The following is an 18,130-nucleotide window of genomic DNA, read 5'->3' on the forward strand; positions in this document are numbered from 1 at the left end:
ATATAATTACATATACACAACAAATTGATGAACAACTAGTTTTAAAATCAGAAGCCAATAAAAACTAAATTTCTTTTCAAAGGGGGATTGTTAACAAAAATGCTTGCAATATCTCAACGTTATTACAATAAAACACAATTATCAATTTTGATTTGCTTTTGCAGGCCACATAAAATTATGTGGCAGGCCGGATCTGGAATCTGGGCCACCATTTTGACACCAGTGTCACAAGAGGTCTTTTGCACCTTGCTTTGTCTGGTACCTCACTTCGGAGGGGTTTGCCCCAGACAACTTAGCTCCTATGATCATTGGGACACACAAACTCTTACATCACGATAAGGTAACAGTTCAGGGAGGGGTTTAGAATATATATGATTTATTAATATAATAAATACATTTGTCAGAGTAAGCTGTCCTTGTGTTTCATTCTGTGCCTTACTGAAATACATTTTCAGAATGGTGTCTTTGAAGGTGCATTAACATGGTCGATGTGAATTGGGAAAATCTTTTAAATCACTTAGGGCAAATAGTCTGGGTCTTGTTAACTACACCATTTCCATCTCTTTACTCAGCCATGTAGCCGAAATGGTCTCATACTGCTGACCTAAATGAGTTTGGAGGCTTCTGCAGTTTCGGGGTTATTAGTTGTACAAGTACTAGTCGTTTCTCCTCACGTAGTTGAACAGAACTAGCCACAGGTTTTCTCACTCCGGTCAGATAAAAACGTAGTCGCTTGACACCCAGTTGGAGAAGGCTTGCTGAGGAAATGTATCTTCAATCTAGGCCTATGTTTTTTGTTTTTTTTATTAACTTAAAATAATAATAATTCAAGGAGTTTACTTGTCAAACCAACACACATTACATGTGATATGGCACCAAATTTGATACACAGGGTTCCAGATAAGCCCAATTTGTCTTAAAACAGGATAAAAAAGATAAAAATACTTGTGATATGTGTGCAAAGGTGCAAATGCGGCAAGGATTTGGATGCACCGAAAATACAAATGCACAAAGTGCTGGGCCTGTTTCCCCCTCCTCCTCTTGGTTTGGGTTTTGTCCGTGTTACCGTCCGGTATCGGATCAGCTCTCGGTCCCTGGATGCCGGGGAGGTGCCCGCTGGCCCCATTCCTGGGGGGCCTCGTCCTGGTATTCGGGTGGGGGGCCTACTGCTGACGTACTGCTGCTCCCCGGGAATGTGCTCTGTCCTTCTCTTCCCTTTCTGCCGTGGTCATCGCCCCTTTCTCGCTCGAGCTATGTGGCGTCCCTGGCTGACTTTGGGGCCTATGGTGAGGTGTTGGTACCGCCCACTTTGAACAGGCCCGCCTCCTGTGCCCTGATCTGGTTGCTGGGTGGTGCTCGTGGTGGTGGGGAGGGGGCTGGGGCGGTTAGCTGTAGGACAGGGAGGGGCTCCCCCTTTTCTTTGGGGTCTTCCAGCCGGTCGGGCCGGAGTCGCAAGAGTCTAACTTCTTACTTCACGCACTCTGCACATTTCTATTACTCATTTCTATTACTATTACTGTAGCTATTTCTCACATTGATAACATTCACATCTCATTCAGGGTTCTCTAGTGGGCTGGTGCGAGACATGATGATGTGGACACTGGGCTGGGTCCTAGCACATCTGTGCTGGTCTCCGGTCAGGTCGCTCCCCTTGTCTGCCTGGCCAGTCCTCCAGTTTTCATGCATCATACACCCATCGGTGGAGGGAGGGCAGTGTTGGGCTGGGGAGGACACTTGGCCAGGCCTGTTCCCTTGCCCGCCTTGCCTTTCTCCCGCTGATTGTTAAGGCACCACATACATTCACAGATCCTTTGGGGATCTGGTTGGTCCGGGTGGGGGTGACAGAATGTGTCCGTCTCGCTTCACCCCCACTTGTCTCCCCAATTGTAATGCACGACACCCTTACACAGATCCCAGTTCAGGGACCTGGTAACTATAGTAATAGGAGGGGAGGTGGCCCTTCTGAAGTCCACCACCATCTCCTTGATCAGTCCATCAGATGTTGTACCTCCTCTCTGTACTCAGACTCATTGTTGTTGGTGATGCGTCTCAAAACTGCTGTGTCGTCCACAAACTTCACTATATGACAGCTTGGCAATTTCGCTAAGCAGTCATTGGTCAGTAGTGTGAACAGGAGGGGGCTCAGCACGCAGCCCTGGGGAGGAGGAGACTGTGTTTTAGAGCCTGACAGCGTGTGATCTGTTGGTCAGGAAGTTGAGGACCCAGTTCCCCAGCGATGGATATTTTACTGAAAACTATATTACATTTAGTGCAAAATTTCATGACACTAGCTGACCACCAAATTGAGAAAAAAAAAAAAAAGAAAAACATACAAAAATGCCCGAAAACAGCACAGATGTAAAAGTTCAAGCATTAAGGGGGACAAAAGAACCTTTGAAGGTACCACCCTAGTGACAAGACATTGTACCTTAAATTTCCCAAATAAGTAACATGTAAGATGGAGGAGCTTTAAAGGAGACATATTATGAAAAAGTGTTATTATGAAAATAGCTGTGTGTCTAAAGTGCCTGCCGCAGCTAAACCACAGCACCACTATTTGGTCTATTCTCCAAGAGCGCAAGCTTTCAAATAAAGAGTGTTGTTAGACTAAAACGAATTTGCCCACTCAGCAGCTGAAGTTCTGCACCCTCACCCCTTTTCACCTCGCTGCACCGCCTGCTGCTACTGCCATCTTGGGGCTGATCCATTGTCTTGATAGAGGAACTGAAAATAATCTCATAGAATAAATCAGATGATATGAGTCACGTTATCTTTGATAAAAGAGGGTTTGAAGTTTGACGAAAAATGTTAGAAGAGCAAGTAAGAGGAACCATGCTGCGGATGTGATGAAAGGCCTCGTTAAAAAAAAAAAAAAAGAAACAAATCAAAAAGACAATACACAAATATTCCCTCTGGGATTATTTGCCAGCCTGCTAAAAATCAGCAAGAGGAAAATCCACTGCTATATAATGTTTCAGCACTAATCTTTATTTTCGCTATCAGTGCCATGAGAAACTGGGTGGGTTTCAGGCAGGTTTAACCCAAACTGACTACTCTTCACCTGCTACATCATGGTAAATCATTCGCACCTCCTCTATAATCATATATTTTTAACTGATCGTTTTTTTGCGTGTGATGGTGGGAATTACAGTGTAGAGACAAGTCTGAATTTAGAATTGTGCACCTTCAGTGTATTACTGTTGAAGATTGATACAGTAATTACCAAAATGTCGATGCTAGTTAGCCCATCTATAGCATTTCACAATATACAGTATGTTAGCATTAAGCGAGTGGACCTTCATTAAGAAAAAATTTAATGGTTTGGCTTGTTTGGTGTTTAAATATGCATTATTTTATTCTCTTTGGTTGTAAGCTCTGTATGTGTTGTTGCTTTGTGTGTGTTGAAGTAAGCAGTTGTTTGAATCAATCATATATAATCATCATAATAATTTGTCAAATTTGGGAAAATGACCATATTACTCAAAATGCAGGTATGCGATTATTTCCATACAGTGTATGGGTACTGCAATTTTTTTCCAGATACTTTTGCACGGTTCTTGTTCATTATATTGCACTTACATGTAAAAAGTAGTGTGTGTGTGTGTGTGTGTGTGTGTGTGTGTGCTTGCGTCTGGGCGGGGGGTAGTTAATGGTTCTTACTGTGTTTTCCTATGATGTAAAACCACAGGTTCAATTTGCATTAACCAAAGCCCAGATTCTACCTTTTTGTTGTTTACTCCTTTTGACCCAGCAGCCCAATTACAAGTTGAAGCAGTCCAAACACTTAAGTCTGCATTGTCTTTGCCAACAGAACAAGGAAAAGTCCTCAAAGTTCTTCACAGCAGCGAAGGGGTCTTCATCGTCTCCCAGTACTCCATGTTCCGCAACGAAGGGCCCGTCCTCAACATGGCCATCAACCCCCAAAAGGTAATCAGAACACTTAGGTACTCTTGTGTTTTGTGAATCAATACTTCAAGCTCTTCTAGAGATGGATGAGGCTACTTGGTATTCCATTATAGATTTCACGACGCACCCGTTATAAACCAGGCTAAGAACTGAGACAGAATTCCCACATGAAAACAAGACAGCTCTTGATTGAAAATCCAATGACTTCCATAGCGATGGATGCTTGTTGTAAAAGGAGGCTGCCATTATGCCCTAGGGTCACTTGTACGTTGCCACGGCGATGGAGGTCCAGCGGCTGCCGCTGGCCGACTGCGGTCGCTATGGCGATACGTGCCGGGAGTGCATTTTATCCCGGGACCCGTACTGCGGCTGGGACAAGGCCAGGAGGAGGTGCATTGCCATCCCGCCAGGATACAACGTCACATCTGGGTATGTTGGCACATGCTTCAATCACTATCTAAGCAAGAGATCAGTCATGATGAATGAAAAGAAGCTGTACTCCATGGAAATTATCAAGGGTCCTTGACAGTCCAGATATACAATGTTTCAATGTTATGAACAGCACGCAATGAACTAGAGTAAAAATACAATAAGGCACTCTCAGTTATTGGCATACTTTTTTTAAAATATTGTTTTATTTATGGCCGTGTTATTCATCCATATATTTACTGTAATTACAGTATGAATTTTGTACTGTTTTAGCTAGGGCTGGGTGATATGGCCTTAAAATAAAATCCCAGATTTGTTTTCACAAAAATCCATCCATTTTCCATACCGCTTCTCCTGATAGTCACGGGCGTGCCGGAGTCTATCCCAGCTATCTATAGGCAAGAGGCGGGGTACACCCTGAACTGGTCACCACCCAATTGCAGGGCACATATAAACAAACAGCCATTCGCACTCACATTCACATCAACTGGCAATTTGGAGTCTTCAATTAAACTCCCATGCATGTCTTTGGGATGTAGGAGGAAACCGGAGTAGCCGGAGAAAACCTACACAGGTACGGGGAGAACATGCAAACTCTACACAGGCGAAGCCAGATTTGAACCTGGGTCCTCAGAACTGTAAAGCAGATATGCTAACAAGTCGTGCAACGTGCCGCTGCAAAAATCCAATTTATAATTTGAATTGATTTTTTTTTACCCTTGTTTGTTTATAGCAAAAGAAAATGACGATGACATTATTCAAACAAGCTTTTCTTTTTATTTCTCTTCTCTAATTTGCTTAATTTCTATTTGAAAGATTTTTTTTTCTCCAGCATTAACTTTCATTAACATACACATCTTTACAGATAATGTGAAAATAAGTGCTTCCTCTTACAAAAATGTCTCTTTTGTAAAACAAACATGATCCATATTGAATTAACAATTTAACTGTTGAACAATTTTAAATCATAGCATGAGCAAACTGCATGGCTCGGCTCAATTTGAATTAATCGATAGAGTGAGTGTAGCTAACTACAGAGTATTCCGATTTATTTATAAACTTGGGCTACGTCACTGTCATAGGAATGGAACTCAAAAGACGAGGACTTCCTGTATATCGTGGTGCTACTATACCACAAAAACAAAACAAAAAAATTTAAATGTGAAAGTCTTTCCGTGTACGTTTTGGCACCTTTTTGATTCATTGTTATTTACTAAATTGAATCACACAATTTGGGAGAAATGGGTTTCAATCTAGATTCAACAATTGAAATTTCTAGTTTTTTTGTTTCCCACCAGATTACATCATTTATAATTTTTTGGACAAGGAAGCAATTTCATGTTATATTCTTAGTTTGCAAAAATGGCGTTTAATGGCTTACTACACTCTACTGGAGCAAATGAAATATGCCATTTTGATTCAAGAAGTGGATCTACCCCCTGCTGACCATGGAGAAGAATTACATTTTAATTTAAGAGGTGGAACCTCCCTACGCTGGCTGTAGAAAGACTAACAATTACTGGCTGTACAAAGACTATACAATTACACAAATTAAAATTTTTAGGTTGTTATAAAAACTGGAATTTAAAGGTATGAAAAATAAAATTGAATGCTTCACTCAATTCTAGCTACCATTTCTTCTGCTTTTCTCATTACAGTCTATATTTAAAATGTACATGCAGTACTTCAAGTGTTTTCCTGCAATGAAAGACAGTAATAAGCACATTTTTGACACAGTGGTATCATTTGCATGTTTCATTGTACATCTAAAGTACACTTGCAGGTTCCTAATTGCTTGCTGAGCATGTTTAAGAGGAATCTGTCCTCTGTGTGTTCTCTCCTAACAGGATCCTCATTCAGAATCTGGACCAATCCAATTCATCGGTTTGCGGGGAGGCTGCTGGTGAGCCTTTTATTTGCTCTCTGCTGCTGTCTGTAACTTAATTAAACCAGCAGTCCAAAGATGACTATCACTTAATTGACCCGAGTCCTAAAAACCCAAAGGCGGGATTATTTCCTACATGGAAGCCAACTTCAGGGTCCAGAAAGCAACTATAACCTCCAAAGGTGGTGACAAGCATCACCCGGCTTGTATCAATATTTTCTCATCTATAAAAGAGACTGTGGACTCTTTTACAGTATAGATGTCTGGTGTCACTTCTGAGAAATCAGCCTTTTATCTGACCGCAAAGTTGTCGCAAAAACAGTGTTATTCTTATTTTATGGTTTAACAACACATTTTATTGACAGTGTTCAGTCCTCCTGTTGTATATTGATGCACTGCAGCCCCGGTGACTGGCAGAGTCAATGTATTTTTGTGGCAATGCCGCTTTAATTGCCTTACTGCCTTTTCCTCAACTCAATGACTTTATTACCCCCGTAAAGCCTGTTCGGAGCAGGCAAAGCAATTAATGAGCTGTCTTTACAAATAGTAGACTATTGTTCAAGATAAAGGGAAATATATTGCCTCTGTTTTTAGGTGATAATACAGAGGGGTTTAGTTGAAGCTCCGTTTATCTGTCCGTCATACAAAATACTGTAAGTAGGTGGAGTGAACATTCATTAAGGGTGGACATGTATAGCTAACATCCATCCATCCATTTTCTGAGCCGCTTCTCCTCACTAGGGTCGCAGGCGTGCTGGAGCCTATCCCAGCTATCATCGGGCAGGAGGCGGGGTACACCCTGAACTGGTTCCCAGCCTATCACAGTATAGCTAACATACTTTGCATTTTTTAACAGTTCAAAACAGTTCCCAGGTGTCTTAACATGTCTTTGATGCGTCGAAATACCCCGAGGATCAATATTTACAGCCTTTAATGCCTTATTTTTTTAGCCTGGTGAAAATGAACAACAGTATTGTCCAGCCCACAATGGCTTTTGTTACCATGACCACCAGCGGGTGGAGCTAGGGGGTTGCTTCGCATTTTTGGCTTTTGACTTGACATTGTTCTTTCTGACTGCAGCTTGAAAATACTGTAGCTTCAAACGACAAGGGGCACGTGACCCCCAGGCCTCCCTGGTTCCGCCACCTTAGTTTGCCCTAGTAACTGGGGACTTGCTTGCAACTTGACAGTCAAGATTTTAAACTTATGACTTATTCCCACCTTTGGTAATTTCACAATTGTTGAGTCACAAATCTAACTATTTGTATATGATTAAATTAAAAGTCAATATTGCATAATGTCCCCTTCAAAACATGAGCAGTATCACAACACGTGAGCAGACAAGATGTGTAGAAGCAAAAAAACTGGTGGATCGTTTATCTCCACCTGTCCTTCAACAGCCCTCAAGCAGCGTCGCACCTCCCCCAGGGAAGTGCTGGTGCCATCCAACACCTCCATCTTTTTGCCTTGCCCGGTGCGCTCCTTCCACGCCACCTACCGCTGGGAGAAGGACAACTGCATCAAGAACTACCCCTGCCTCTTCTCCGGCGACTTCTGTGTCTTGGGGCCGGCGGTGGACATGCCCCTGAGGGAGGGCGTCTTCCGCTGCATGGCCACCGAGGACGGGTTCAAGGTGGAGGTCATCTCCTTCAAGCTGGTCAACCACGGTCGGCTGCTGGCCGCCTCGCTTGCCTCCACCGTGGCGCCATCGCTGATGCTCGCCATGGCCGCCTTCTGGCTTCATTAACTGCAGCTATCGCTAACCACGTATCCTTAATAACTCCCAGTAACAGGAAATACGCGGGAGGGTTGGTTCACAGAGCATTGGATAATGAGGTATCGTTTAAAACAGCGGTTCTCAAACTGGGGTGACTAGATGGAATAATTTGCAATAAATAATATATTGTATTTTAGAGCTTACATGTGGGGACCGGCATGCCAATAAAATAAACAATCAACCAATTACTCCTCCCTACCTTAGCTTTGGGCCAATTAAAAGCTCTGACATCCCTGCAAGGATATATATTATTTTTTTTTACAAGAACAAAAGATTTTTCTTAAATTGAATACAGTTTTTTTTTTGGGGAGAATAAAGGCATCATCTCCATATTAAAAGTTGTAATATTGCTAAAATAAAGTTGTATTTTTTAAGTTCACTTGTTAAGATTGGACTTTCTGCCCTCGTAAAACTTTAAGCTATTATATATCATGTTACGACTATCTTGAATAAATACTATTAATATATAATAATAATTCTCATGAGAGTCAAAATTTTACCCTTGACAAAATGTCACTTTTTCTTATAAAGATTAAAACTATCTTTGTGAAAAAAATACAACTATTCTCATACCACGACTACTGTTTCTTTCTACTTCACTTTTACAAAAAAAATTGAAATTTATAAGATTACAATTTTTATATTTAAAATAAACAACCCTATTAATTTGTCAGTAGGCATTTAGGGGTATGCATGGTAGCTATTTTTAACTGGATTATGGGGGTCCCTGGACCAAAAATGTTTGAGAAACCCCGTCTTAAAACCTTCTGGTCAGAACAAAATTAGCACCAAACAATCCAAAATTAAATTATTTTAAGTTTTCATCTTCAAACTACAGTGAACCCCTGCCTATTCACAGTTCATCATTCACAAATTCATCTACAGCATACCCCAGTTATTCATGGGGGATAGGGACCGAGCCCTGCCGCGAGTAATTGATGCCTGCCCCCCACAAAATATAAAAAATTGCCTATAGGTATTAATAGTTTAAACAATAAATATACCCCAAACTATAATCCTAAAACATTTACATCATTTCCAACTTATCTTACATTACTCAGCAGAGCAGAAACATACGCATGCGACAAAGACTCTCGTAACTTCTGCTAACATTTAGCTGACCCCTGACATACAAAGATCTTCTCATTCGAGATATAGCACTTCAAGATACTTCTTTAAGACCAATTGCTACTATGAAATAATAAAGTCCTTTCAGACCATAGTTTGTGGTATATTTACGGTTTAATCAATTAATATAGGCAAATAAAATATTTTGGTTCAATTACTCGCAGATTTTTGCTATTCTAAGATTGAACGGTACATAAGTACCACGAGGCTTCTTTGTGACCCATCCCTCTCGCACTGTAAGCTAAACATATCCTATGGGTTGAAAACAAACCAATACCAGGCCGATTCTTTATGACCATTTCTTTCGATATTTTGACTAGATTGTGCTTGTTTGTGGATATGTGAAGCTTTACTACTGCTCTCACATCAGACATCTTCTTACATCTCATTGGTAGTTTTTGAAAAAGAAAAAAAAAGTCTGGTATTGAGATTTTCAAAGCCTTAATACTTCTGGAACATCAACTCCTAAGCACAATTTTGCAGTCCATGCAGAATACCGCGCGTTTGCTGGGACTCGGGCAACATTGCTGGGAGGAAAAGTAATCTCTATTTTGACAGGAAGAAACGAGGATGAGCAAGTGCTAGTTGCCGACCATCACTGTGTCTCAGCACCTCCTCCTTAGACAAGGATGTTTTTTTCTTGCATCTTTTTAACAAGACTCCATCAGTAAAGACACCTTGTTCACATCTTTGCAGTCGCTCCTCGGCCTTCGAGAGATCAAATTTGTCAAGCACAGCACCTTTGAAAGTTAGCAGGACCAGAGAAACTCAAATTAAGACTGCCCTTATATTGGCCTTACTTTGCAGTCTTTGGTAAAGGTCAACTTGTTTGGTGCGGACAAAACTCAGTTAAGTGGTCCAAGTAAAACTGTGGATGATGCAGACTGAAAGTCTTTTTTTTTTTTGCTTTTACTAACGGTTGCTAATCGTTTCCTCGCATAAGGCTGGCTGATAGGATCTGATAATAAATAAATATTTTTTTTCCACAAAACTGAATACTGATTTTAAACGATTTTTACTCCTTCGTGTATAGAATATCAAATAACAGAGAGGTTTGGTTTAAATATTTGCAGCTTGGAAAGACTACTTACAATGAGTCAAAAGTTTCCAACGTCAATAAATCATTACTTTTGCAACAAGGCGAAAATGATTCAGCCTTTGTTTTCTGTTTCTTAAAAGGACAAAGTTGATAGTTGCTTTTGTCATTAGAGGGGTTGGAAAAGTCATTAACTTGGGTATGCTTTTGTAAACTAGCTTTGCTCTGTTTGCAGCCATGTTGTTTTGCTGTACAGAAGCTGCCAAAGAAAATATTTTTTCCCGACAAATAAACTCAAATCAATACAATCTATTAATCGCCCAGCCCTATCTTGGCAACAAACGAAGCTGAAGGGAGTTGCTTAATAATATCACGCAAATGGTGTCCAACGGAGCGTAAAGACGGGAACAAGGTGTCACAATAGTAATTTTACGCAGACCTCGTCATAAGGGCAAACATTTTTACCAGGAGAAAAAAATGCTTGTATTTAGATTTGTGATGCTCTTTAATTTATTGCTGCCGTGCTGATTTCTACCATTGCTGCCTCTTTACGTGAACATTTGTCTTGATGCTTTGTTTTTTTGTTTTTAACTGCCATAGTTGGAATGTGATATGTAACCGTTTGTTTTTCTTACCAAGTCTCAAAGCTGTGATATAAACAAACTTGCAGTCCCTGGACGGGTGCTTCACGTACGTTCGGCAGTAACCGCCTGAAGAAGAAATGCTCTAGTTTCACATTTAGCTTGAAATAACAAAGTCTCTGGCTGGAGAGTCATGCAGCGGATTAAAATGTTCTCCAGAGCGCCAACAAATGATCATTTAGTCGTGTCGGGCCATCCGCTGCGTCCCGTCTGTCATTAATAGCTCATTAAGAACGAGCTCGCTGCGCTCTACATTTATTTGAGTTTACAAGCAGTGGGGATTGAGACGGCGATGTTGCCTCTCTCACTCGCTGCTTGCAGATCCGCTAGCTCGTGGCATGGCGACAACACCTAAATTGTCCAAAAAGAATCCAAATACCAAAAATGTGTAAAAACAAAAGCTGCGCTGAGCCAACATCACCTTTCCCGCATATCAGGCATGTACACGAGAACTACATAAATCCAATTAACAGGCAGCAGGCTTCAGAGGTGGGGGACTTGAGTCACATAACTTGACTGGAGTCAGACTTTAAAACCCTGTACAGTCAATTGAGAGATCTGTATCTAAATACGTTATATATGTTTGAAGATAATTGTTGCAAAGGTGCTGAGAACTTTGTAGTACTGAATTGTGGAGCTATAGCGTCAAAGCTGTTTTTCACCAATTCAGTTCATAAGGAAGTGTGGTTTCGCACATTCAGCAGACACGTCCAAAGTTTTTGACAGCAGAAAAAATGGCTTCATTCATGATTTTGGATCCTTTTATATATACGCGGAGATTTTTTTAAATCATTCAAATCTGACAAGGTTGTTAATTCTATGTGGTGTGTCAAATTTTAGAAGACATTATCCATCCATCCATTTTCTTTACCACTTATCCTCACTAGGGTCGCGGGCTGCTGGAGTCCATCGCAGCTATCTTTGGGCAGGAGGCGGGGTACACCCTGAACCGGTCGGCAGCCAATCGCAGGACACATAGAAACAAACAACCATTCACACTTACATTCACACCTACGGGCAATTTAGAGTCTTCAATCAACCTACGACACACGTTTTTGTGATGTGGAAGGAAACCCACCCAGGCGCGGGGAGAACATGCAAACTCCACACAAGTGGGGCCAGGATTTGAACCCCGATCCCCAGAACTGCGAGGCAGATGTGCTAACCAGTCATGCACCGTGCCGACAGAAGACATTATTAAAGGCGACAATTTAAGGACTTGGAACTTGCTTTGCTAAAACTTACTATGAAAGACTATTTTGACTAGGTATTATGAAACTCTACTGGCTTGAACTACATTACTTCTTGCCTGTTCAAGTAAAAAAAAAGAAAATCTGAATTTTCAAGATAGTGTGCCATTTGTTTTTTTAAAGGAAAGTTATTTTTGTGTGTTCATGCAAACCCGGCAACCAACTAATATGCTCTGGGTGCAGTGTGACCACCTCATGAAACAAGTAGTATGGAGGGAGAGCCAAAGATTATTACATTTGGTTCAAGGATTACGTTGTGGATAAAATCAGGAAAAAGGGAATGGCAACATGCAACGTTTGCAACTCACATAGACTCAAAAACTACATCTAATTTCATCTGTAACTATAGAATCCACAAAGACAGGGGAGCTAAGTTAACTTCACAGTTTAGCTAACTGATAGCTAGTCAAACATTAATTAAGCTTGATGCCGGTTATGCATTAGACAATACGGAGACTGGCTGGGGACGATTGAAAAAATTATTGATGTGATTGTGTTAGTACAGACAAGTAACAAGTACAGATACTAAGCGTTGCTCATGTGCGAACATATGTACTGTATTAACTTATTACATACTTAACCCAAGTCATGGCTTAACTCAACTTGCTTGAAATTTAGTCGGAACTCAACTTGACTTGATTTTTGCAACAGTAATTTGAGACTTGAAAAAGACTTGAGACATAAACTTCCACATTCTGTAGAGTATTTGACTTAGCTACTCCCACCTCTGGCAGGCTTCATATGGACCTCCATGTTGTTATGTTTCTGCCTGTCGACTGACTCCATGTACAAAAACTAAGCTTGTTGATACAAGCTCCTTTATAGCTACGATGCCCCAGGGCTCCTTTCTGGCATATCGCAACTAAGCAACCAGGAAGTAGTCCCATCAGAACCTGCATGTTGTTTAAATACAAACACAGATCAGACCAACCACATTTTCCACCTGTTGATTTTGTTACTGCTAGCGCCGTGTCAGAATCAGATTCCAAGCTTCCAAGTGAAGTGTGTCTTTAAACGGCCGTCTGATTGGAACTTTATTGCTTGCTGCTGGCCCGCCGTCTTTGTCACGTTGCCTTCAGGGACGTGTTTAGGTGGGGCAAGTGGCTTGTGTTGCTCTGAAGTCTTGAGTGATGTACATGATGTGTGCCCGCCAAAAGTGTATCTTGCTTTTTGTGTCAAACTCTTATTACGGTACTCATATTATTCATGATATATTAATAATGCCATTATTTTTAAAAAGGTCATAGCTGGTACAATAGACATTCATGTAACAAATCCTTATTGACGTGTTAACTTGACGTGAGGTGAAAACCAATAAAACATGACTAGAAACAAAAGTACACTCTTTATTTGGCATTACCTTGCTACCTGTACAAAATAGTGAATTACAGTCCCCAAAAATACAAATTAGTAAACTTATCACCGTTAGTATATTCTTGTTTCCATCTTTACCATGTGTACAGTATGTATATATTTATTGCACATACACACAAAGTGGATACATGGGTTAATTACTTTCTGCCATCTAGTGGAAGAACATTTAAGTGTTCTGGCTATCACTATACGTCACTGACATAGATAGTTGAACAAAAAGATACATTTCTTGTCTGAAATATATTCATGTTCAGACCAATTAACCTGATGAGCTCTCATGGGAGACTGGTTGTGAATCACTGTTATAGACAGTATTTAAGATTAATTTCACATCTTTATGAAAAACAAAGTGCTTTCCTTTAAAAAAAAAAAATTTGTATGTGACCCTTAAGTTTTTAACATTAGCGTACATATACTTTTTATAATAAAACATTTGGAACAGACATTTGCCCCATTTCTTCCCCATTCTTAACCAATATTAAAGAATTTTGAATATTTAAAAGGGTGCAGTATTTCTTTTTGTTTCTTTTGCAGTAAGCAGTAACTTAAACTCTAGTCTTGAAAGGTTAAGCGTCAATGTTTTCTTAAGATAAGATAGGCTGCCACAGTGAACATTACAGGATGCAGGACCGTGTGACAACGTGTAAGGTCACAAAATGGTCGAAGCCTTTTAGTAGCTGCCTGTCAGGATGACTGAATGTTCCATCGCCATCTAATGGCAAGAATCAGGTCAATTAATCCGAATTACACTGGATTGAAGTTCAGGCCTGTCAAGGCAAGTGAGTCCTCAACACTTCCTGCTATGAGTTGAATCTGAATCTTGGTAATGAGACTCCAACCAGCTTCAGTAAGTGAGGATATAAATCTTTTACATTGCATACCTGTATATACCACACTTAGACAGACACAAGCCTTCTGTAATCAATAATTGAGGCGATTGGACGCTTCTTATTTATAAAATTGTTTGATCTTTAATCAAAAATGGTTCTTTAGTCCTAAATTGTAGAAGTGGAGTCTTCCTATTTATGTCTCTGTTGGGTGTGTCGCCTGGGGGTGGTCACAATAGGGCTATTGTTGTGCGTCTGCATACCAACCGGTTGTTCACCTGCTTGGTGGCAAAAAAAAATCCCATTTGTGGCCACTATTCCCGTGGAATGAGACAATCTTTGGGGGAGAAATGTCAGGGTATTGTTAAAGTGAACGATAAGAGATGGCGTAAACATCCTCTGTTTAGAGAGGTCCAACCGTGTTGGACAAGATGATGAATGTCACTCCGTTTTGAGATGTGAATGAACCTCCTATCTTGCGCCGTGGGCTTTTGTAGGGGTTACGTGGTCTCATGTAGAGGTCACTGCAGTTCTGAGTACACTCCACTGCATATATGACATTGCTTAGTTTGCCTCTAGGTATTTTGTCCTCGCGGTGAACCAGATTTTGTCTGAGTGCATCAGAATGTAATGTTGAGAGAAAATCCGTCTCCCCCACCCGACAAACCAGCCACATAAGGGACCACCACATTCTGGCTCCTGTTTCTACCCTCAGGCCCGAGTGTAGTGGCCATTCTCCTGGTGGATTTAACATACTGTTGGGCCAGTTAGGATATCCACAGTTAGCTAGAGCCTTTTGTCACCACCCTGAAAGCACACACCCACCCGAGAGACTCCACACCTAAAATTCAAAACTGAAGAAGCTGTTTGGATTAAAGGTGAGATGCAATCAACAAACATGAATAATCCAGTTTCCTCGCTTCAACCTTTTTTTTGCCATGATGATTTTGTTCTTTCAAAAATAATTAGAGACATCCTCTGAAATGTCTTTGTCATCTGCTTTTTTTTTTTTTTTTTTTTTTGCAAGCAAAGTGGCATAAATAAATTGATTAAAATTGGAAATTAGATTTTTGTCCAAAACATTACATGAGAGATTTAATTTTAAAGGCCATATTGCTCAGATCTTATTTCTAATACTTTTTAAAAATCTTATCACAAGAGCTTGTCTAAATTGAACAAGCTTGGAAGAAAAGGCCAATGAAGGTCAGACATCTCAGACCAGAGAACACGTTGCCCTTTAGCGCTGCTTGTTAATGGTTCACACCCAACTTTTCACTCCATACCTGCCACCAAATATTTGATTCCTGAACAGGGTAGAGTACATTAATTAAGAAATGTAACAAGTGTTCATGTTAACACCATTGACCACTTGTCTTTAAGTTAGGCTTTACACGATCAGGATTTTTGGGGCCAATCACTGATCCTATCACATGATGGAGGAATGTGTCTATTTAAATGACCTGTTCATTTACTGTATATACTTGTGTACTTAATTGTGCAAAAAAATTGATTTACAATAAATAATGTATCTTTGTTCCTCTATTTATGCCAGTGAGACATAGTGACAGACAGAACAAATTAATGGTCTTCTATTGGATGGCAGGAAGTAAATACAGTAATTAATGTATCCACTTTTTGTGACATTTTTGTTTGTTGGTGTGGCCGTGAGATTTTCAATTGTAAAATATGTTCCTTGGCTCCATAAAGGTTGGAAATCACTGCTCTAGTCAGATCGTGTATTCTAATCAGTCAAGTCAAACCAACATTTCAACGTGACAGAAATAATGGGTGCTAACTTACTGTAATTCAATTATTTTATTTTAAATTAAATTACTTCACCCTACACCGAAACTTTAGAGCAGGATTCGACAGAACGGGGGCATGTTTACGCGCAACCGTTAGCGATAGCACGAGCTTGCTAGGCTACATAACGTTTTTGTTGCCTGCTTACGAGCCATATCGTATTAAAAGTGCGTGTACATACCTCAAGCAAGGCTTAAACGAACGTCCTCTCCTGTCCTGAGCACTGGTGACCACCAACAAACGTTTTTTCCCCTTTTTTTCTTACAAACACACGGCGCGATCCATTATTGTTGTCGTCGCCATGGTAACGAGTGTATCCGCCATACACTCGTTACCATGGTAACAAGTGTATCCGGTCGCGTTTGCATTGACACGATGAAACCCAGTGATCGGAAAAAACAGGATGTGGTGGTATCGGAATACAAGATTTTATTGCAGTAGTCTGACATAGTGCACTCGTGAAAGAGCAAATTTGTCTTGTAGTCTGATCCGGCCAGGCATTACGTGTTGTCTGTCCCACACCACCGGCATGTTTTTTTTTTTTTTTTTTTAAATAGCTTTATTGGCCATCAGATATTTACAGGACTCCACCAAAAGACACGCGAAGAGGCTAAAAATAAACTAGCTTTGGATTCAAATATACTGTTGACGATGGCGACGCGAAGTAAATGTCTTTTGCGGAGCCGATCAATGATCGGCGAATTATGACATTAAAGCCGATCAGCCAATTAGCATAAAATGCTAGTTATCGGCCGATACCGATAAGGCTGATAAGATCGGTATAAAGTCTACTTTAAATCTAAATGTTTCTTGTCAAATATGAGGCTAGTGACCATATTGACGATGCGAATGCTGCTTTGAATGTCACGTGTTTGCCACGTATTCACAAACAACAATGTTATTGTCTCCACATGTAATCTGGCAAAGGATAAATTATTAATGGAAAAAAAAGGTGAGGGCAAGAGCTCACACAAATCCATGTCACGATTCAAGATCGATGAAGATAAGACGAGCTGTATGTCAAAACAAGTGGTCAGACACTTTTGTCACTACAGGGGGAAAAAAAAAAATAATAATCAGAGGCCACCATGGAAAACTAACGTCTAGTCATCAAAACAGGACGCCTACGTCATCAATGTTGGATTAACACTCCATGGTTCACGTATTTCCCCCCCAGTTTGGCTATGAATCAGTGTAAAGAAAAATAAAGCAGAAGACAACATAAGATTAGGCCACAACACAAGAAGGAGGGAAGAACACAAAGCTGCTTTACAGTACTTCCAAATATTCCTTTTTTTTTTTTTTTTTTTGTCCCGTTCGGCTGTTAGGTCAAGCAGAATGGAAAATCTGTATCCCTTTTATGCCGAAACAGTTTTACTGTGTCACTACTGTGGTATTATAATTGAGGTTTATTGAGAATTAGACTTGATCAGTCGAACAAAACAAAGTTTTGCAAGACCAGGGTCGTGAACCCGGCTGTACAACTGAAGTGTGGTGGCATTAATTATGTAATTTATAGAAGTGTACAGGACGAGAGTATAAGTGAGGGGATACACAAGCATTTGCATATTCATGAGTTATTTGTTGCAGTAAGGGGTGTGTGCCTGGAGATACATAGATGTGAATTGATACGTTTTACATGGACAAAGACTGACAGAAGTGTCCTGTAATTGCTGTGGCCGCACCGCGGCGGCTGAGGACCCCACCCATTCAATCGAGGGGCGGGATCAGGCCCAGGGGTTCACCCGAGAGCAGCCCGGCGGGCGGGATACGTCCCACACCGAGGGACTCAGGGCGGTCCGCTGGCCCCACCGAGGCGCCGCGATAACCGGCCACCCAGCGGGGGCCACAGGGACCCAACGCCACCCCCCCCAGCCAACCAACCCACCCCACCCACCGCCCCACAAACAAAGCCAACCCGGGGGGGTTGGCTTTGTTTGCAAGCAAGTGAGACCCATATCCCCCCATGTTACTATGACTGGCAGATCCCTGACTAGCAGTCATTGGCCCTACCCCGTATATCAGTGCCCCCCACCCCGAGTGGTGTGGTGCATTAAAATCTGGAGAGGTCAGT

General features: G+C 41.0%; 1 protein-coding gene across 2 annotated transcripts in view; it reads left to right on the forward strand.

The window, feature by feature from the left end:
• The window catches only part of si:ch211-113g11.6 (uncharacterized protein LOC559008 homolog), a 37,977-nt gene extending 22,730 nt beyond the window's left edge, over positions 1 to 15,247 (forward strand). The window contains exons 11-15 of one of the 2 annotated variants that reach the window (XM_061674710.1): positions 3,812 to 3,927; positions 4,163 to 4,335; positions 6,183 to 6,238; positions 7,621 to 7,987; positions 10,809 to 15,247. In XM_061674710.1, the coding sequence (XP_061530694.1) occupies positions 3,812 to 3,927; positions 4,163 to 4,335; positions 6,183 to 6,238; positions 7,621 to 7,967 (692 nt within the window). In that variant the 3' untranslated portion in view covers positions 7,968 to 7,987; positions 10,809 to 15,247. Of the gene's footprint in view, positions 1 to 3,811; positions 3,928 to 4,162; positions 4,336 to 6,182; positions 6,239 to 7,620 lie in introns of both variants that reach the window. The other variant, XM_061674709.1, reaches the window with a different exon arrangement.
• The last annotated feature ends 2,883 nt before the right edge of the window (positions 15,248 to 18,130 follow it).

The sequence above is a fragment of the Phycodurus eques genome, chromosome 4 (genome assembly GCF_024500275.1).
Source record: "Phycodurus eques isolate BA_2022a chromosome 4, UOR_Pequ_1.1, whole genome shotgun sequence".
Classification (NCBI taxonomy): domain Eukaryota; kingdom Metazoa; phylum Chordata; class Actinopteri; order Syngnathiformes; family Syngnathidae; genus Phycodurus; species Phycodurus eques.